At 37.4% G+C, this 22,818-nt stretch overlaps 1 protein-coding gene across 1 annotated transcript in view; it reads right to left on the reverse strand.

Moving 5' to 3' along the window:
- Nucleotides 1-21,007, reverse strand: part of LOC135205624 (uncharacterized) — a 168,453-nt gene extending 147,446 nt beyond the window's left edge. Inside the window, exon 1 of the mRNA XM_064236417.1 lies at nucleotides 20,721-21,007. Coding sequence (XP_064092487.1) covers nucleotides 20,721-20,871 — 151 coding nt within the window. The 5' untranslated portion in view covers nucleotides 20,872-21,007. The remainder of the gene's footprint in view (nucleotides 1-20,720) is intronic.
- Nucleotides 21,008-22,818: the final 1,811 nt, after the last annotated feature.

A 22,818-nucleotide genomic window follows, 5' to 3' on the forward strand; every position in this document is an offset into this window, starting at 1 on the left:
TTTTTATTTCGACTTTATTGTAAACGCAAGAGGAAAAGTGAAAATGGCAAGAATACACCTTGAATTATAGTACGAAATGGCGGGGATATATTAGTGTTTAAATTTTACGTAAGCTGAAAAGGGAGTAAAGGTCCTTCATAATAAGAATCTTATTTCTAAACAGTTAATGATCCTTCAATAGATATTTCGAACTTGGTTCCTCGTCAAAATACGCCATTGAGTAGATCAGGATTTTGAATGATTTTTTATGATTTAACATCTTTAACACTGAAAGATTGAAATTGCAGTCCACATGTTTCATTCATATACAAGTAATTATGACCCGAATACATACATTATATATACATCTATATGCTATATATAAACATATATATCTATATTTATATAGATAATATACTCTCGTATCGTGAAAGCTTTTAGTATTGACTAGTTATAATCAAGTGTATCTTATGATTTTAGAGCTTTCGTATATTATATATAATATATATATATATAGATAGATATATATATATATATATATATATATTTATATTTATATATATATATATATATACGAAAGCTCTAAAATCATAAGTACACTTGATTATAACTAGTCAATACTAAAAGCTTTCACGATACGAGAGTATATCATCATATTATCTATATATATATATATATATATATATATATATATATATATATATATAAATATAATATTGAATTTACCCGTTTTTTACACTTTGAATCCCACTAAATTCTAAATTCTAGTTTTGATACATGAATATCGTAGGATAAGTTAATTTAAATCTTCGGAAAATAAAAACTTAAAGTTATCGGTTCTCTTATTAAATAAAAAGAATAAAAAAAACTGAAGGTAAAACTCAGCATTCTAAAGCCATTTACTTATTATGCCAAATGAGTCTGCAGACTAAACATAAGTATACCAGGGAGGAACAGTATTATTTTTAAATGTCTTTGACTCCCAAGGAGATTATGACATCTGATCCCAAGAACAATTCCAAACCAGAGCTATGTTTAGAGAGAGAGAGAGAGAGAGAGAGAATGTATGGCTGTTGAAGACGCGTCTTCATTATTCAAGTTCAAGAGACCATTAACCATATCAAGGAGCCCTTTAAGTAGTTTGCAAAGGAAGGGAGGAGGGAGATCGGCCACCGGCCAGTGATTGTGTAAATGCTTTTTCGGAAAGATATAAGATTCAATGTATCACGAAAGTCCGCGTGCTTCAGAATATCATAAAGTCCACGTAAGGAGGCAAGTGAAACCCGGGACTTGGAACAAGCACTTTCGTAGTTCATCCTACATTTACAAATTGAAACTGAGTACAAACATAATTTACATAGCTTTATATACAAAATTGAATAGTGGTGGGCGGAGTTACAGTTCCTTGATTATATATACAAATATTATATATATATACATACGTATATAGTTTATTCTACATTTTCAAGTTCAAACTAAGTATAAACATGGTTTACATAGCTTTATATACATAATTGAGTAGTGGTGGGCGGAGGTACAGTTCCTCGATCATATATACATTTATATATTATAAATATACGTACATACAAATATAGTATATATATGTATATATATAATATATATATATATATATATATATATATATATATATATGGAGGAGATATATCGTACAAGATAGTGGTGAGTGACACGGTGTGTAGGGAATTAGACGAACTATTGATGAGCCTTCTTCGTAATGTGTGAAACAGCTAGTGTTGTGGAAGGGTTACTGCACATGGTCTATCCATCCTCTATTCAATAGTTGAGGTATAAAAGTGGTAATGACAGTCGTGATAGTTTCATGGGAATTGCCCTCATCATTATCCCGTTAAATCCTCCATACTCATGGCGTCAGTCACATCTGTATAAATAAGCTTCAAGAAAATACCCTAAAAATAAAACATTTCTATTTATGAAAAGTAGTCCTGTGGATGTATAATATATAGATCGTGGATTGATAGATATGATGCCGGTAAAGAAATTAAATATGAAAACAATTTTCGAAAATTTCTTTTAAAGACTCTAAAGAAAAGTGTTGTGAATTTTTAACTCAAAATATGACGGCCACTGTGCCGTAACTCGTTATAAAAATGACTCCTGAAATGAATTCATGAAGTGCTGTAACAAGGGGTCTTCATTTGCTGTTATAACAGCACCAGCGTCTCAGACCTTGGTTCAGGCTAAACGCGAATGGAAGTAGCTTCACAGAAAGCCTTGTATTTTTTAACATCAGTTACTGAGAAGCCATGGATGTGTCCCTTGGCTTCCTGATAGTGGTCTTGGACCGGCCGTCCCTCTGGTTATCCAGGGTCAAAAGAGTCAGGCTAGAATAGTCTCAGAACTTTGACCACTTTTCCAAAATCAAGATCGATAACATTAGACTTAAATTGATAATAATGATAGTTAAAAACTACTCATAGTAGCACGAGTCTTCAAATGGAGAAACAAATCCAGTTATGTAAATGTACTTATATTTAAATTTAAAATCTTTAAGGATAGCTTTCGGGAATCTGCTCGGTGAAAAGGGTAACCGAACAGATTCCCGAAAGCTATCTTTAAAGTTGTTAAATTTAAATATAACTGAATTTGTTTCTCCAATAATGATAGTAGCAGTAGTAGTAGAAGTCGACGGTAAAATCAGAGGTATTATTTAGAAACTACAAGTGCAAAAATACGTTAAAACTAGTTCCTTGATTTACATGTTTGGGATAAATGTATATTTTACCAACTTTGTTTCTTATTATTTTTACATTTTTACCCTAAGCACCTTTTAACATGTTACACATCCTGTAAAAGCTCTCATCCTTAAAAACTCATTATTATTATTATTATTATTATTATTATTATTATTATTATTATTATTATTATTATTATTATTATTATTATTGTTGTTGTTGTTGTTTTGTTAGATAAGTTACCAGCCAATTTAGGATGTTCATCGAGGTCTCCTCTTCAGTAAGGATGTTAGTTGAAGAGAGGTGAGTATTCCCTCTTAAGGCAATTCCACACTATCTCTCTCTCTCTCTCTCTCTCTCTCTCTCTCATTGTCCGTTTATCTTCCTTTCGGCTTAATGTCCGAGCCTTAGGTTTATCGTTTGATATTCTTTCGTAATATTATCAAAATATTGATTATTACACTTCTGTCATGATAACAATAAATCTCTCTCTCTCTCTCTCTCTCTCTCTCTCTCTCTCTCTCTCTCTCTCTCTCTCTCTCTATGTAAATTTAATTATCTCTCGTGGTAGCTTTAACACAGCTGTTTTTTTTCTATTCTTTCAAAAGGCTTCGAATCCTTAAGAATAAATCAATTCGCTATCTCATAAGGATCAGAATCATCACTGTGAGATTATAACACTGTTTCTTGCCAGCATTAAAGTCACTTCTTTTAATTCAAATCATACGGCTTTATGGAAAGTTTACAAGTCATCAGTTATGACCTGTTCTATCTCCTTTGCCTCAAATTTTGTGGCAACTCACCAAGACAGATTGTACACTGAAACCAAAGGCAAGCCCCGAAAAAACGGCAATGGGTCTTCGACACCGGAAATACTACTGAAAAAATAAGTTAGGAACTGTAGTTTGATCGTTAAATTATTACACATGTTCAGGAATTTATCCTACATTCAAACATTACTAACATTTTCTGGATTGGTTGCTGTTGAATTTTCGTTTTTCCTGTTTCGTAGAATCGGTTATATTATTCTTTTCGTTGAAGACATTTGATTTTCATCAAAATGGACGCAGTAACTGACACTTTGACATGTTTGGCTGTTACAGTATCCCTCAGTTCACGTTTATTGGGGTCTGAGGATTGCTCTAGGGCGGTAGACTGAGAGCACCAGTCCTCCTAAAATTGAAAGGCTGCAACCTTCTGGTGCCAACCCCTCGAAAAGAGGAAAAATATGCACAAACGTATATCAGTATATCTATATATATATATATATATATATATATATATATATATATATACATGTGTGTGTGTGTGTGTGTGTGCTTGAAAAAAATTATGGACTTGATTCAATTAATTATCAACCGGTCAACCGAAGTCTTATGTAAGAAAATGACTGGTGCAAATTACATGGCAGTCTGGCGTTTTTTAAAGTTCTTGTGGCATTATATATATATATATATATATATATATATATATATATATATATATATAATGTGTGTGTTTGTGTGTGCTCACAAACCATATAACCATACTCGTTCGTACTTCGGTATACGTATGTGTACAGCTGGGGGAAGCGGCCTTTATACTAAATTTTACGTAACTTTAAATGTATGGTTACCTTATAACGAGAGAGAGAGAGAGAAAGCACGGTAATAATGACCTTTAAGGCTTCTGAGATTTGCACAAAAACAAGGTGTGAAAATATAATCTTCAAGTCAGTCATTGACCAATCATCTATTGACAGTGAGAGCGCAAAGCATGATTCCTTCTCTTTCTCTCTCGGGAAAAGAAAAAAAATGGAAGTAAAAGCGCAGGTGAAAGTGTTGGAGTACCATGACGACTTAATGTCATGACAGTTGTCTATGCTCCGTATGACGTAATCCTACTTCTTCTATACCTAGCCTCTCCTCCTCTAACCACCTCCACTCCACTCCTCGCTCCTCCCCGCCCAGACCTACCTCATAGGGGAGGTTATGCAACGGCGTTTTCGTTTTCGGGCTTTTTCCTACATTATGTAACAGTTTTATCAGCTTCTTTGGCGGCTGGTTGCCAGTGCTTAGCCTCCTCTCTCTCACACACACACACATGGTTTACGCGGATTATAATATATATATTATTATATATATATATATATATATATATATATATATATATATATATATCACCTTTGCGCTTTTGCAGTGATCATATTCCGAGTTGCATTTTGTTTTCACGCGAAATTTATAGTTTGTTGCATCCATTGCTTACAATATATATATATATATATATATATAGATATATATATATATATATATATATATAAATTAATAAGATTCGTCATGGCATTAACCACTGTGTTTTTTACATGGAGCCATTATCTCTCTTTAGAGGAACAGATTGTTGTCCACTCGCGAACAACCCAGCAATGCAGTCAAGAACAACAGCCAATCCCAACCTGAAGGTATAGAAAATGTGATCCTAATGCTCCGTTACACCGAAATATTCAGAAATTTGTTAAATTGCTCTTGCGTGGATGAGACCCGTATCGTATACTTTTCCTTTGAAATATTTTGTCTGGCCTGGGCTACAAAATGGCAATTAGGTTGTTCGCCTCATTATAGCTCCTGCACTTGAAGAAGAAGATATAAAGTATTGCCCTTTTTAACATTAATTTTTAGGGTGCTTTTATTCTCGTATGCGTTAGAGAGGGATTGTGATTGTGTAGTACCCAGCTCATACTGTATCATGATTATTAATATATATATATATATATATATATATATATATATATATATATATATATATATATATATATATATATATATATCAGTAAGGACACCAAGGCCAAAACCCGGAACAGCATTTTGTACAAAATGCTGTTCCGGTTTTTGGCCTTGGTGCCCTTACTGATATGTAGATGGCGCCAAAATATAGAAAGTAATTACTATATTTTAGAGACTGCTGTCTCTCCCTTCAGGTAAATCTCATTGCATACCTGTAGAGAGAGACAGCAGTCTCTGAAATATAGTTCTTACTTTCTATATTTTGGAGTTTTTATGGGCGCCTTTTTTTAGATGAAATTCTGTTGTAACAGAACATTTTTACCAGTCATATATATATATATATATATATATATATATATATATATATATATATATATATGTGTGTGTGTGTGTGTGTGTATATATATATACATATATATATAATGTAATATATATATATATATATATATAATATATATATATATATATATATATATAAACAGGAGGGGGACTATTCCTATTACTTAAATGAAAACCTCAAATCTTCATGACAGATTATAGTGATTTTATCGTTTTAATTGTAATAGAAATGGGTAATGATACGCTAGGTGAATTTGTATTACTGGTCAGTATTTTATAGAAAAAAACAAATAACAAAGAAAAACAAATAAGATAAAAGAAAAATTCTCTGAGAAATGAAACTCGCCTGAGCCTATTCAGCAAAAGAGCGTTTACCGTCTGTTTTTGAACTACTTAAGTTCCGACGATTCAGCTGTGGACATTAGGAAGGTCATTCCATAATTTGGTCACAGCTGTACCGGAACTTTTAGAAAACTGTGTCATTTTGAACCTCACAAAAGAAAGGGAAGGCTGGTGGAATGAAGAAGAGCAGATCTGGTATATGTGTTGGATGGAGAGGTCTGAGTGGCGGCTAATCAGATTGACCAAAAACCATTTATTTATAAAAAGCATTAAAGCATAAACCGTATGAGGTCATCGAGCAAGTGTGCCGGAGATTAATTATAAAATCTGGAATAAGAGTTAATAAAAAAATAAGGGACAAAAAACATTTCCTCAGAAGAGACAGGTCGCCAGAAATCTTGAAGAGACACTCGTTATACCATTTTTGGGGCCAAATGAAGAAATTATTATAATTTTTTTTTCTATCACTGTCCTCCAATTCGACTGGGTGGTATTTATAGTGTGGGGTTCCGGGTTGCATCCTGCCTCCTTAGGACTCCATCACTTTTCTTACTATGTGCGCCGTTTCTAGGAGCACACTCTTCTGCATGAGTCCTGGAGCTACTTCAGCCTCTAGTTTTCCCAGATTCCTTTTCAGGGATCTTGGAATCGTGCCTAGTGTTCCTATGATTATGGGTACAATTTCCACTGGCAAATCCCATATCCTTCTTATTTCTATTTTCAGGTCTTGATACTTATCCATTTTTTCCCTTTCTTTCTCTTCAACTGTGGTGTCCCATGGTATTATTATTATTATTATTATTATTATTATTATTATTATTATTATTATTATTCCGAAGATGAACCCTATTCATATGTTGCAAGCCCAAAGAGGCCACTGACTTGAAAGTCCAACTTCCAAAGAATATGGTGTTCATTTGAAAGCACTAACAGAAAGTTACAGCATGTACAGAAAGAAGAGATCGGTTATTAGAAAAGAAAAGAAATTAAAAATAAGTAAATAAATGGGTATATGAAAATTTAAGCAAATTATAAAATACGAGGAGAATTACTCAAGGGAAGTATTTGTTTTGTTTGTTTTTCTTTGTTTGTTTGGTATTTTTGCGTTGCATGGAACCAGTGGTTATTCAGCAACGGGACCAACGGCTTTACGTGACTTCCGAACCACGTCGAGAGTGAACATCTATCACCAGAAATAACATCTCTGACACCTCAATGGAATGCCCGAGAATCGAACTCGCCGCCAACGAGGTGGCAGGCCAACACCGCATTGTACCTTTGCTTGAATTTTTAAGATTCCAGTAGCGCCAGATCCTCTGGGAGCCAGTTCCACAGTCCAACGGTGTGAGGAATAAAGGACCTCTGGAACTGAGAAGTTCGACAGCGAGGTGCATTTATCCGATATTAGTGCGCTGCTGTTCAGCAAATCCGTGGTTGCTTTCGGCAAGAAAAGAGGATCAGGGATCAACTGTAAATGTAAATTTAAATGCGTTCAGTTCAGTGAAGTTCAAGAAACAGCCAATTGAAAGACTTGGGCAGAGAGAGTAGTTGGCACCATGCGCTAATTTCAACTTGATCTCTACTAAGCGAATAATCAACCACTGTTCTGCAGTCATGAGTTGGGATCGATGGACTCCAGATACTTCATTTCTGTAGTAACCACGATGCCGTCAAACGGCTACTTTTTGCAATTTATTGGTTAGAAAATCAATAATAGTCCCGAGAATGCTCCTCACAACCCTGCTATCGTCCTTTCTTACAAACGACCAATCCATCTGTAAATAATGATCCACCTTTTCATCACTAACACGTATCTCCACAGTTCTCACGTTGTCAATTCTTCTTCAGCCAAACGTACTACGTTAACATTTCGTATCAACAGCTCTAACCTTTCTCTTTTATTTGCATTCGCTGTCGACACTTACTTCTCTTCCACAAAAGTGAGTTGGTTCAACACTCCCTTCATGCATAGACACTCACAGTCCTTTTCCTTGTCGTGTACTTTTTAAATATAAATTCTGATCAAAGAGCATGATTGTGGATAATTTACACCGATATATTGACTGCTAATGACTTCGGTTTTGTTTAAAGGTTAGATTCATCTGCATTTTACAAACCTTGGCTGGCTACATACTAGGGTTTGCTCGTCATAATAATAATAATAATAACAATAATAATAATAATAATAATAATAAATTGGGCCCTGCATTGACGTAAGTGAAGTTCGAAACTTTGGATCCTCCGCATGTGTATGAAATTGTAATGCGTGGAGTTATTAGCAAACAAGAAAACAGGCATTAACTTTGTGAATTTACTCTTGCTCACTAATTTGTCATATTACGAGAGTCTAGAATGTATGCTGGCCTTGACTGTGCCCAGAATTTTGAAAGATGGAAATCGGATTAACTGGTTAGGGCGAGAATCGGTCGCCACTGACGTTTATCTGTATTCTCTCTACAACATCGTGGCTTCTTCCTTGTTCTTTTTATTGCCTTCTGGTCTTGCCTATCATATGAAATTATTATTATTATTATCCTCTAGAATGAGAGATGCCTCGAGTTATTCGTATTATTACATCTTTTATGTCATATAACCAGGATACTATTTATATATAGTAATATTGAGCATTACAGAATTATAGGGACTCATGTTCGTCATATGCATAGAATGTATGTATGGCATATCATGTGTCAGGAATAGTTGTATTGTCCATTATAAGCTTGACAATCAAGTTGTCACATTACAAAGAAATTCGTATCGTAGGGGCAGTGACATAAGGCTATATACAACCACTGTTATAAATATCTCCGGTAATGAAGGTAAAAGTGACTTGTTTTTCAGATAGTAACGATGATAATAATAACAATATAAATAAACGTAGGAAGTCTACAGGTTACTTTCAAAGAAAAGTCGTCTTTTTTCTCTTTCAGGGCACGTCTCCTCTGATGTATAATTAAACAAGCTACTGCCCGCTTCCATTCTTTTGACCGCTCGTCCTCCAGTCGTTACAACACTTTTGGATTTCGTCTCTTGCGTTTGAACGTTTCACTGTACACACACACACACACTCACACACACACACACACACACACACACACACACACACATATATATATATATATATATATATATATATATATATATATATATATATATATATACACACACACACACACACACACACACCAAAATCCACGTGAGTGAAAACCGGGACTGTGAACAAGTACCTACAATACACACACACGTATATATATATATATATATATATATATATATATATATATATATATATATATATCTATATATATACACATAAGGAAGGACAAGAGATCTAAGAGGAAGTTTGTGGCGCTAAAGAATAAAATACAGATAGCTTTATGTTATAGGTGATACTGTGTTGAATAGTGATAGCAAAGAGAAGCTGCTGTCTGGCGAAAGAGTATGTAAGTACACCCAATAGGAAAACCAGCATAAAGAACACAGAATATGTGACAGGTGATGAGAGAATCGAATTGGTTCAATCGTAAATTTGGGAGTAAGTCAAGCGAATAATGGTAGAAGGATAAGGAAGGTGAATCATAGAATAGGGATAGAAATGACGAAGAAAGTAACAAGCATATTTGGGACTTGAAGGGTTCAAGGCAACTGTTTTTCATGAAAATGAAATGTGGACGATTAATAGTAACGGTTATTATATTATATACATATACTATATATTATATATTATATATATATATTATATATAATTATATATATATAGATATCATATAATATAACTGGAAGCCTTCGAGTATTAAGGTCGGCACGAATGGGAAGTTGAATAGATGCAATGGTTCAAACTGTGTTGATGTGGTTTGGTCGTATGGAGAGAATGTTTTTTTTTTTTTTTTTTTATGGAAAATGGGCTTATGAAAAGTATGTGTATTTCGTGAGTTTGAATGGAGGGGGAGGGGGAGCCCAAGAAAACTTCCTATTATAAGTTAAGTGCAGGGAAAGCAAGAGTGTAACTACAGGTAACGGTAAAAGGTCCATTGCTCATAGTGAATCTGCAGAACTGCTATTGAATCCTCGATGTAGATATATGAAGAGATTAATGTCAATTATTATTATTATTGATATTCATAAGATGAACGCTATTCATACGGAACAAGTCCCCACAGGGGCCATAGACTTGAAATTCAAGATTCCAACGAAAGAGGCGGTCAATAGGAAATAAGAGAAGGTAAAGGTTGTATATTTTCCTATGAAGCTACCCCCATATATATATATATATATATATATATATATATATATATATATATACGTATATATATGAATTTTTATCACATCACCGTGATAAGGTCACTGAAGTCCTGATTTCTTCTCTGTCCGCTGGTTCGAACCCACGAGAGGACGACATTATCAACTAAAAACTTCCCCTGCGGTTAACTTATATGAAGATATATCAATTCCGAGGTAGAGCGAATTGGATATTAAAGGACTTTTGTAGCTTAATGCATGTGTGTGTGTGTGTGTGGCTCTCTCCCTCTGTCAGCGGAGATCTCTTCCCCTTACCTTTATACTTGATTAAGGCCGATCGATTGTTTCTTGTCTCATGACTCCTCCTCCTCCTCCTCCTTCTCCTCTTCCTGTTGCCTGCCGATGATTCACTGCAATGTTGAAGGCCCCCGTGTGCAGGACATATGAGTGGGGTGGATGTGAAGGGAGGGAGTACGGGGGAGGAGGATGGGGTAAGTTTCAAGCTCGGTGTGGTGGTGAGGGGGGAGGGGGGTGGGGGGGGGGGGGAAGAGGCGCTCTTGCGACACTCAGGTGAAAGGAGTGATATCACGACAATCACGTTTGTAATGATGGTAATGTTGTAGTAGCATTGGTAGGGATAATTGTTGTTTTATATTATCAAGGCACATACTATATCTGGTTAAGTATATCTTAGTTTAACAAGACCACTGAGCTGATTAAGGATTAGATATTTTTTACGTGGCTAGGAACGAATTGGCTACCTATAGCAGCTCATTGTGGGATCCGAACCACATTATATCGAGAAATTAATTTTTAGTCACCAGAAACGATTCCTCTGATTCCACGTTGGCAGAGCGGGGAATCGAACTCCGGACTACCGAATCGATAGGCGAGTACGTTAACCACTCGTCCAACGAGGAACTACACGTATTTGGTGTTCTGCATTGTTCAAACAATTGCCTAAGCATAGTTTCATCTAAACGCGGCTATCGAGTAGGTGTCCAAATCTGGTTTTAAGAAATAAATGAACCATTTTTTTATCAGTTCTTTAAAGATGAAATATAAATGACAAAAAAGGCACCGTCACCATAAATCCTGTCCTTATGAACTCTTGGTAAAAGTTGCTCAAACGCAGGTCTTCGCCTTGCATTCACAATGATGCGTCATTTTACGTCATATTTTATTATCCACTGCGCATGCTCTATTTTTAGTCAGGCGCCTTTTGCAAGATGCGAGTTCGTATGCTGGTCTGCATCTTCTTCACAGGTCCCTGAATTTCATGATGAGGAAATAGAACAAGTTTGTAATGGTGCATCTTTTCCTTGTTCTTTAACTACGTTACGAAACATTTGCTTCAGTTGTTTTGGCTTTAAATTTTTATTTTTCAATATTCATTCATGTGTTTTTGGCGTCGGTGGCTGGTTGTGACGCCAGTTTTTAATAGCACATCAGTCAGTCATGGAAGTGTCGATCTTGGCCCAAATATTGCCATTGCCTCTTCCAGGCTCCATATCATGGTACAATTTTGTCTGACATATTGATTTATGTGTTTTTACTGATTTGTTTCTTGAATTATAGGTTCTTCTCTTCTTCTTCTTCCTGTTTTTCCTCACTTTTGTCACATCTACACTAATATTATTTGTAATAATGATAAATTATTATTAATAATAGATAGAGGTTTTTGTATTAATAATAGATAGAGGTTTTTGTACATTCTGAATAATAATAATAATAATAATAATAATACTGTTAAAAAGGATGGCAGAATTAAGCGAGTTGATTTTATATATTGTTTTTTCTATTTTCCTTACAATTCGCTTCTCAGGCTCAGCGATGTTTCTGAGTAACTGGCCAATATTCATATTGGGAATTTTCAAAAATTATAAATGCCGAAGGAATCTTTTATTAGAACAAGATATCAGGTCCAGGTCAAGCAGGGGTCGTCGTCAGTGCTAGTATTATTCCGTAGGCGTAGTCCAGTTCGGGTCAGGGTCGTCTTAGGTTTAAGGGCTGGTATTGGTGCTGGTATAGCTGGTATCACGTAACGTTTCGACCTTCTCGTAGGTCATCTTTTGACGAGTCGGTTGAAGTGACTGTAGCAAGAAAGTTTGCGGAACGGTATTTATAGCGGCTCGGACCTAGAGTTGCATTCTCATTGGTCGGGCCGGTCTTGGGCGAAGCCGTGGATCTCGCCTCGAAGGTCTCGGGGATTCTCTCGTGCGAGCGCCACAGTAGCGTGCCTGGGGATGAACGTCAGGAATTCCGTCTGTAGCAGGAATCGTATAAAATCAACTCGCTTAATTCTGCCATCCTTTTTAACAGCATTTGCCTAAAAGAGGGTCTTCTACCAAAATAATAATAATAATAATATAATGGGAGAGACTGATGCAAGATAGGGTCAGATGCTCTGTGGTCATCAGAAGAGTTGGAAGACTGAATAGGAGGCTGGATTAAACAAAGACTTTAGGCCAAAGGCCATGCGCTGGTACCTATGAGGTCAATCAGCGCTGAAAAGAAATTGACAGTAAGGAGGTTTGAATGGTGTAACAGAAGGAAAACCTCGCAGTTGCGCTATGAAACGATTGTTGTAGAAGGTGGAAAGTCAGATGAAAGAGAATATGAACGGAGGTACAGTAAAACCTATTTTTACCTATGGTGCAAGGCTAAGCGGGAGACTAGGGGAAGTGAAAGACCAGGAAAGACACGAGTGGTAGAATTTCACTGTCTTTAGATGACTCAAGAATGCGGGTCTTATACTCAGTATGTTTTCCTATATTCTCCTGTGTATCTTGCGCCAAAATTTCATTTTGCACAATTGATATATCGATTTACTTTTAGAAAATTTTTCAGGGCAGCAGAATGTGGTGAAGAACAGTTATGTAAGAGTAACTAGTTTTTCTCTTATTATACATCTTTCGGCAAATTATTTATCCTGACCAGCCACTTTCAGCATTTAAACGGTTCAGTTACAGAATTTTGAAATTTTCTGCGATTTATTCTATTTCAAACATTTTTGTGTAAATTGTATATGTATATGTATATATATATATATATATATATATATATATATATATATATATATATATGTGTGTGTGTGTGTATAACTGAATCACGAAAATATGAAACGTGATGAATATAAAATTAAAGAGAGATTCCAATAAGGAACGCTACCGTTTCTCTTTCCTTCTTGGAATTTGTCTATATGTAGTATGTATGTTATTGTGATGTATGTATGTTATGTATGTATATATATATATATATATATATATATATATATATATATATATATATATATATATATATTTATTCAGTAGGCGACATTTATCAGCCGACGCGTTTCGTAACGACAACGTTATATCCTCAAGGCTTAAAGAGAAAAACAAACAAATTAAAAATATGGCAATAAAAAAAACAATGACTGTAAGAGTCCTAACAACCTAAAATTATACAATAAAACAAGACAATTCCAACTAAGCACCCGCTATACTAAAAGTTGAAAACAGAATTATTTTTATTCGATGTATTTTTAATTTTTTTATTAAAATTTTTTTTTTGTAGCCTTGAAGATGTAACTACGTATGATGTTACGAAACGCGTCGGCTAATAAATGACACTTTTTGGTTACCGGCTCTCTTCTTGTCACACACACACACACCAGATATATATATATATATATATATATATATATATATATATATATATATATATATATATGTGTGTGTGTGTGTGTGTGTGTGTATGTATGTATGTATGTATGTATGTATATATATATATATGAATTTTTATCATATCACTGTGATTCATATACATGCATAAGCTACAATTGTCCTTTAATACCCAATTCGCTCTACCTCGGAATTAATATGTTTTCATATTAATCGAAGGGGAATTTTTATATTGATAATAATTTCGTCCTTTCGTGGTTGGGAACCAGCGCACATAGGAGAAATCAGGACTTCAGTGACGTCTTTACCGACTCGGCCAACAAGTGAGGTATAAGTTGATACCGATTCCGACCTTACAATTCACTGTCGAACTCAGATATTTGTAATTAGAATCGATATCCACCCACCCCTGCCATGTTAACCAAGTCGTATACGTAGCCATATTATGAATTTTTATCACATCACCGTGATTCATATACATGTTCATGCATTAAGCTACAAATGTCCTTTATTGTCCAATTCCCTCTACCACCATATTGCCTGGTGACAGATGAAATTGTTCTTAAAGCTGTTTAAATGAGGAAAAAGGTTTGTAAAAATCTGCAACATTGCGCATTCTGACCTTTAAAATCCGTGGAATGCATGTGATGGCTGGAATTTCAATATGCATTACACTAATCTTTCAATCCTATTAGTCCTTTGTAGTGTTTATACGCAGCTTAGGTGTTTACATGCCGCATGCTTGCTTGCTCTCTCTCTCTCTCTCTCTCTCTCTCTCTCTCTCTCTCTCTCTATGTTTCATATATGAATGTTGTTTTAGTGTTATGTACTATGTTTATGAATACATTAAATTAATTATGTATAAATTGGTGGGTTTTCACTGTAAAAATATATTTCTTCCTTAAATTGAAGTTGTACGTACATGATTGATCTCTCTCTTTCTGTGTGTGTGTGTGTGTGTGTTATTTCACTTTTGCGTAAATGCCTTAAATGGTTGTGAATATTATCACGTAAATTTGTATTTGACAAATATAACATTATACGGTTATTTGTATGTGTATTTTCAAACTGTCATTTTTTCGAGCGTATTTGAAGTCTCTCTCTCTCTCAGGTTTGACGTTCTCTATTTTTGTCCGTAGATTGAATCATAAAAATGTGTATTTCAACTTCATCTGTGTAGATTGAATAAATAGATTGTTGTCAGAACTTGAATAAGTAGATTGTTGTGAGAAACGTTTTCCTTGATATGAGATGGCTTTTCTGTTCTTCTATCTATTGCTGTGAATGTTGTTGATTCATATGATCGCTTACCGAGTTATTATTTGGCATTAATTATTTGCCATATATTATGTTCTCTGACGAAACGAATGGAAGGGAGTCAGTTTTCAACGGGAACACAAAAGTGGAAAGTAGATAAGGGAGACGGTAAGTAGGGTCAAGAGAAAAGGGCGGGGAATAACAAATATAGTAGATTCACATCAACCGTGCATCTGAAGTCTAGGCCAGTCCCTTACGACGCTCCTGATTGGCTGTTGATAAGCCAATCACAAGGCTGGAAACTCTCACTATCTAGAGAGAGTTCACATAGGCAGTTTGTATGTTCCATCTCTCCTGAGGGATACTTTTGAAATACATATCCCTCAGGAGAAGTGGAACATTCATCCTGCCTACGTGAACTCTCTCGAGGAACTGGGGGTTTCCAGGCCTGTGATTGGCTTATCAATAGCCAATCAGGAGCGTCGTAAGGGACTGGCCCAGACATCAGATGCACGGTTGACGTGAATCTCCTATAGCTATTTCGATGGCTACAAGTTAAGTAAATCTTAGTTTTTTACCAGACCACTGAGCTGATTAACAACAGCTCACCTAGGGCTGGCACGAAGGATTAGATATTTTTACGTGGCTAGGAACCAATTGGTTACTTAGCAACTTGACCGTCAGCTTATTGTGGGATCCGAACCCCATCGAGAAATGAATTTCTATCACGAGAAATAAATTCCTTTGATTTTGCGCTGTTAGAGCGGGGAATCGAACTCGGACCCTGAAATCAGTAGTTCGAGCATGTAACCGACTCGACCAACGAGGAACAACGGCTACTAAATCCCTACTAGTTTCGAACTGCATGTCGTTGTAGCGATAAAACCGCATAGTAATTATAAGCAAAACTGGAATTGGTAATTACATGATATTAGTGACAATTGTTTAAATAGTTCGAAAGTATTTATATATATAAATGGGCGAAAATAGAGAGGCAAATTTACGTTAACGACATTTTTGTGCAGTGCTTTGGGAACTCTTTGCCCTTTCCTCGGGTCTGGGCTACCTAAGTACACTGGGTGGCCGGCCGTCAAGCCTGTCTTCCTTAAGAAAAAAGACAAATTCATAGGGATCTTCCCCAGCAAAGTTCGGGGGGTCGTTATCTAGGACTAATATTTTTGGGAGGTCATTAGCTTTATGATATTTATAGTCTTTTGTTTTTTATGTTTTTACGGTCATTGTTTGTTTGTTTGTATGGTGTTTTTACGTTGCATAGAACCAGTGGCTATTCAGCAACGGGACCAACGGCTTTACGTGACTTCCAAACCACGTCGAGAGTGAACATCTATCAGCAGAAATACACATCTCTGACCCCTCAATGGAATGCCCGAGAATCGAACTCGCTGCCACCGAGGTGGTAGTCCAACACCATACCTACCACGCCTGAGGTGCTGTTTTTTTTTTTTTTTTACGGTCATCCCCAACGGGTGGTCTTATTCACTTAGGCCACAGACACCTAGTAAATTAGTATAGCACAGTCATAAGATATTTGCCAAGGATGTTACACCCCGGGACTGCAATCATCCGCTGCTTTGCAACGTCAAGCAATTACATCCACATCCTGCAAATGGCGCTTGGGGACATCTTGAAATTCCCAAGAAAATTGTCAGCTATGTAAAGCCTTTGCTTGTCTACTCACGTCTTCTCAAAAACGATGCAAAAGCTTGGATTCACAATCCAGGAAAAAAGTCACAGGATAAAAGGTAACAGTAATTTAAAAGTCACAGAAAAAAAAGTAACACAGGAATTTATGGTGGCCGGTATACAATCACAGGATAAAAGTAACCTATCCTAACCTAATGATTACCGGTCACCTTAAATTAATGTGACTTTTTTACCCCATCGAAAATTTACTTTCTTTTCTGTGGCTTTATCACCGGCCATCTGGATGCAAGAGCATCAAGTTCTGTTTTTCTGCAATAAAGTGAGATGGCTTTGAAAAGGCAGTGTTCTCAAACGAGTCTTCAAGCTTGGAGAAGATCTAAATGTCTTTGAACACGCAAGACAGTCTACCTACTTGTCTTATTAACTCGCTGTGGAAATAACGTTGAGGACACTTAGCCGACGCACTGGAGCGGCTTAAATACTGAATATGAAAGTTCTGCGAAAAGGTGCAACTGTGATTCATCGCGCTGACTCACTGAGCGCTTTCTTTGCAAAGATTCAGAGCTGAATGCTTGAGATATTTCATGAAAGTGCCTAAGAACTGGTTGATGTTGGTCTCTGCAAGGGAAAAAAACCTCCACCGATAAAATTACACGTTTTTCCTGCAAGTCAGAATTTTCAACCACTTCAGATACAAGGAGAATCGACAAGCCATTCGAGAGTCGATGAGCTGTGCTTCTTCCATAATTGTCCCCCATGAATTGATGGGCTTATTGAAAAGAAGTACAATGGTATAATTTTGTCAGCGTTTGCCTTTAGCCCTTTGAAAATCATTATTAGTTATGAGTAAAGGAGGTTTATTTACAGTGATATTGCATGAAATATTAATTGCACGTGAAGAAGCCACGTTAGTTTTACTTCGTCAACATTCCTCTAACTAATAAGTTTCGGTCTTGGGATTTCTCAGCTAATAGTCATATCAGTAACATTCCAAGAATGTGCATTTTATCATATTTAGTCAAAAGAATACTATCCTGAACAAATGTGGCTGTCCTTTTCCAACAAAACATTATAGATTTGAATCATTATCAATCTGTTCAAATCCTACAGTAAATCTGAAGGGCATTGAGGTATAAGTTTTTGGGAATGCCTGTAGTAGGCCACTGCCTGAAAAGGTTGAAATTTAAGTCTCACAATGATAACATCAAGATTAATTTGTGCATATATTTTCCCAAATATATTTTCATCAAGAGCAGTGTCATGCATGTATTTTCTATTTGTTTGTATGGTGTTTTTACGTTGCATGGAATCAGTGGTTACTCAGCAACGGGCCAACGGCTTTACGTGACTTCCGAACCACGTCGAGAGTGAACTTCTATCACCAGAAATATACACCTCTGACCCCTCAATGGAATAACCGAGAATTGAACTCGCGGCCACTGAGATGGCAGGCCAAGACCAAACCGACCACGTCACTGAGGCACTCGCGTGTATTTTCTGATCGTCTCATATGTTCTCCTTCCGTAATAGTGTTTCCCGTGAATATTTTTCCTTATGCCAAAACTGTCCCCTGTACATATTTCCTTATGCGAATTATTCTCTTCTACAAAGCTACCATATCGTTCCCCGGGGCTCCTTTTGGCCATCATCGTGAGGAGTCCAATGTAAAATTTGATCGAGACTGAAGATGTTACTAGGAGACATTACCTAGTAACTGGTGACATCTCATTTACATTCTTACACATTGGTCTGTCCGTATGTTTATATTTATAAAAGGTCGTCGTGGACACATAATTACCTACACTGACTTTTTTGTAAATACCGTAAGTATTTTAAGCTTAGAAAAATTATTGGCGTCTTACTGCTACTAATACAATACCCGCTCTCTCTCTCTCTCTCTCTCTCTCTCTCTCTCTCGTCTCTCTTCGATATATATATATCTATATATATATATTATATATATATATATATATATATATATATATATATAATAGATATATAATAGATATACGTGTGTTTATGTTTATTTATGTATGGATGCATAAATACATACATACACCCCTACCACAGGATGTAAGAATACTACCACCGTAGGTCCTGCGTGTCGTAAAAGGCAACTAAAAGGACAGCTGCTGCCTTGCAGTCTTACTTTTTAGTAAAAAGCTAGGCCTTCTGCCAATAACTGTGGAAACTGCTGCCTTGCAGTCTTACTATTTTAGTTAAAGGCTAGGCCCACCGCCAATAACTGTGGAAACTGCTGCCTTGCAGTCTTACTATTTTAGTTAAAGGCTAGGCCCACCGCCAATAACTGTGGAAACTGCTGCCTTGCAGTCTTACTATTTTAGTTAAAGGCTAGGCCCACCATCGCCAATAACTGCGGAAACTGCTGCCTTGCAGTCTTACCTTTTAGTAAAAAGCTAGGCCTTCTGCCAATAACTGTAGAAACTGCTGCCTTGCAGTCTTACTATTTTAGTTAAAGGCTAGGCCCACCACCATTAACTGTGGAAACTGCTGCCTTGCAGTCGTACTATTTTAGTTAAAGGCTAGGCCCACCGCCAATAACTGTGGAAACTGCTGCCTTGCAGTCTTACTTTTTAGTCAAAGGCGAGGCCCACCGCCAATAACTGTGGTTGATGACAGCAGGAGCATGCAGTCGTAAAAACCTTTTTGCTAAATAATAAACCATGCCTGATGTTGTAAGGAAAGGCGCATCAGGCAACCGACCCCTTAATGTAGGGATAACGGTGGGAAAGAAGAAGGAGATGTATGGATGCATATATGTATATATATTACACTTGTGCGCTCATTATGGAATTATTAATTTATTACTTCAATATTACAATCACTTAGGTTTATTTTGAATATAGTATATTAGCATTATTCTTTATTGTTCTTAGTCTTTTGTAACTTTTCTTGTATCGCCTCTTAAGGACAGCTCCCGAAAAACTAACCCTTGAGAGAGTGTACTATTCAACAGGTGTATCGTTCTCGCTAAATCTCTCTTTAACGTCGTGTGGACATGTAATAGTTATTATTAACTCTTATAATTGCGTAGGGGAATACGATATGACGCACGCAAAGGGGCTCTTCAAATAGAATGAATAACAGTATTAGCCCCTTTCCGCTGAACAGGTATAGAGCCTTAAATCGAGAGAGAGAGAGAGAGAGAGAGAGAGAGAGAGAGATAGAGAGAGAGAGAGAGAGAGAGAGAAACTTTAATCTCTGGGGGGAGAGAGAGAGAGAGAGAGAGAGAGAGAGAGAGAGAGAGAGAGAGAGAGAGCTTGTATCTTGTCATTCATAACAAAATAGAGTGAGTGAGAGAGAGAACGTGTATCTGGTCTTTCAGAGGGGGTGGACTCGATGGAGATGGGGGGGGGGGGGGGGGGGGGGGGGGGTCATTATTCCGATTACAGAGAAACAACGCCGAGAGGAGCCATGTCGTGGCATTTCATTGTTTTAAATCCTCTTATACCTTTGGTCTGGGATAAATCTATCGAAACGCAATGAACGCGCCGCTGAAAAGAAATGCCTCCGAATAGAAACAAGATCGCAAATGCTTTTTGGGTCGTATGAACGCGCGCGCGCGCGATCGCTACACCCACTCATGTGGCACGTTGGCGTACGTATTTGCACACAAAATGGCAAGGGATGGGATGCGCAGGCGCTCACGAACGCACATGCTCGTGTTGAAAGGTGAAACATTTGATATATCAGTATTGTGAGTTGCAGATTCGTGAATGAAAATTACCAACCGCACTGACCTGTATCTTCCATTTCTTTCGCCACCTTCTGCCACGCATTCTCCGTAGCCTCCTTACTTGAATACTCCTGAAGGGTGTGGTTGTAAATACATGAGTATTTTTCAATTTCTTGGACAAATTTGATGTTTTTTGCAGGATCGTCAGGCGCCATCCGATATCATAGATGTGAATATCTCGCTACAGGGAATCAGCCAGGCACCCGAGTCGAGATCGACGAGAAGAAACCAGCCCGGTGGTTTCTGTTGCACCGATCGACGACCCTCTCTAAGAAACCAATTGCAACTGGTTTCCTGCAACTGCCAAGTGGTCGAGCCGGTGGAAGAGGCGCCTAGACTTGAAGCACGCACAGATGCACGCACCCACAAGTGGCGCAAAGTTTCCAAGCACCGCCAGGGAGCTCAATTACCCCCTGACTTGTGCCGTACTTTGAACCCGGCCAAAGTGCTGTGCGGAATCTGGTGCCTTCATTTACGTATCTTCGTGCGATTGTTAATTACGGATGATGCGCTCAAGGCTCGAACCGAATGGAATTTGCTCGTTGCATTAGAATTTATTCGTGAATTTTGAATTGCTTACGTCATTAATGGGGTGGAAAATAAGTCGGTGACATTGTAAAATCCTGTATATTACTGGGAATATGGTTTACTGTAGTAAAGGTTTGATTAATTTTTTCGCCAGTAAATTATTGATAAAGTATGATTCAGTGCAGGGAGTTACTCCACGTTTAAATTCTATTTTAGACAACACCTATCGATATAATGAAGTTACGTGCAGTTCCAGAAAATAAGAAATGAAACGGGCGTTCATAACACCTCATTAGCTTGAAGGAAATTAGTTGGGCAACGATGCCTTTTAAACGCTAGGTATTAAGGGGAGGTGGTGACCAGCAATACCCCGGTTGATTAGACGGGTGTAATCGGTCGGTGGCTGGGTTAGGAAAGGAGGGAAGGACCACTCACTCGCTATTTCAGCTGCCAAATGCCTCGCCCTTCGCTCTCGCTCTCTCTCTCTCATACTCTCGTTTCTAAGGGGTCCCGAATAACATCTCTTAGAGAATCTAGAAGACCGCTTGCGCCAATAGGCCTACGGAGGATGTCTCGTCCGTGTGCATGGGGAGTTCATTAGGAAGAGGGGTTTGGGAGGTGGGGGGAGGAAGAGTGCGTCACATAGATTGGTTTTGCTGGGGAAAGGCAGTGGCGACATATCAAACAAAAGTATGGCCAAGGAGGGCAGCCAGCCACTCACTCAGAGCACACACGTCGTCGTCGCCACTGTACGATAACTTCGCGTCTTTTTACTTCGCCGTCGTCATTACATGTTGGTTGCTCCGCATACGTCTCGATTAACGAAATGTTTCATGTACAATGTTTCCCCATTTTATAAGTAACTTTCTTTTTGTTTTAGGGAGTCTGTGGGTGTCTTTCGGCGTTGGGAATATAACGTTTATATAAGGATTATGGTAACATAGGTGGGTGCTGGGTGGCCAGGGCTGGGGCCGACCAGCACATAGAGAGAGAGAGAGAGAGACGGTCTGCCGGGTCCTGGTGTCACACTATACTCAAGGCATGACGATTATTATATTTCTTCTCTGTTTATTCTTCCTTTGTGATCTGCGCCGACTTTTGAAAAAACACAATCGTCTCACGGGGCTCTTAGGAGAAATTAGTCTATTTGCCCAACTAATGAGAAGCGCAGTCACCTTGTGCTTTGTATATCAAGCGGGAGTTTTCGCGCATCTGTCAACCCCCACAGCTCCGCGACCCGCCAACCTTACTCCCCGTCGCTGGTGATCACTCGGTACCACACAAGGGAGGAGGAGATCAAGATTCCCCACTCATACACCTCATAACGTACTCTTTCTCACTTCAATTACGTCTCTCATATAAACACAGCTCGCCTCCGTAGTACTGCGGATGGTCATTTTTCCCCCTGCTCACCAACTCTCCAGAAACTTTCTTTATGCAGCACCAAGAACATGCTGTAAAGACAAGGCTGATTCCGAGTATCTTTTAGATTTTTTTCCAACAAGTTTGTAGCGAGAATCCATGTCTTTCATGATGTTCCCGTGTTCATCAGAGAATTATGTTCGTAAGGCATG

This window comes from Macrobrachium nipponense, chromosome 24, assembly GCF_015104395.2.
Source record: "Macrobrachium nipponense isolate FS-2020 chromosome 24, ASM1510439v2, whole genome shotgun sequence".
NCBI classification, from domain to species: domain Eukaryota; kingdom Metazoa; phylum Arthropoda; class Malacostraca; order Decapoda; family Palaemonidae; genus Macrobrachium; species Macrobrachium nipponense.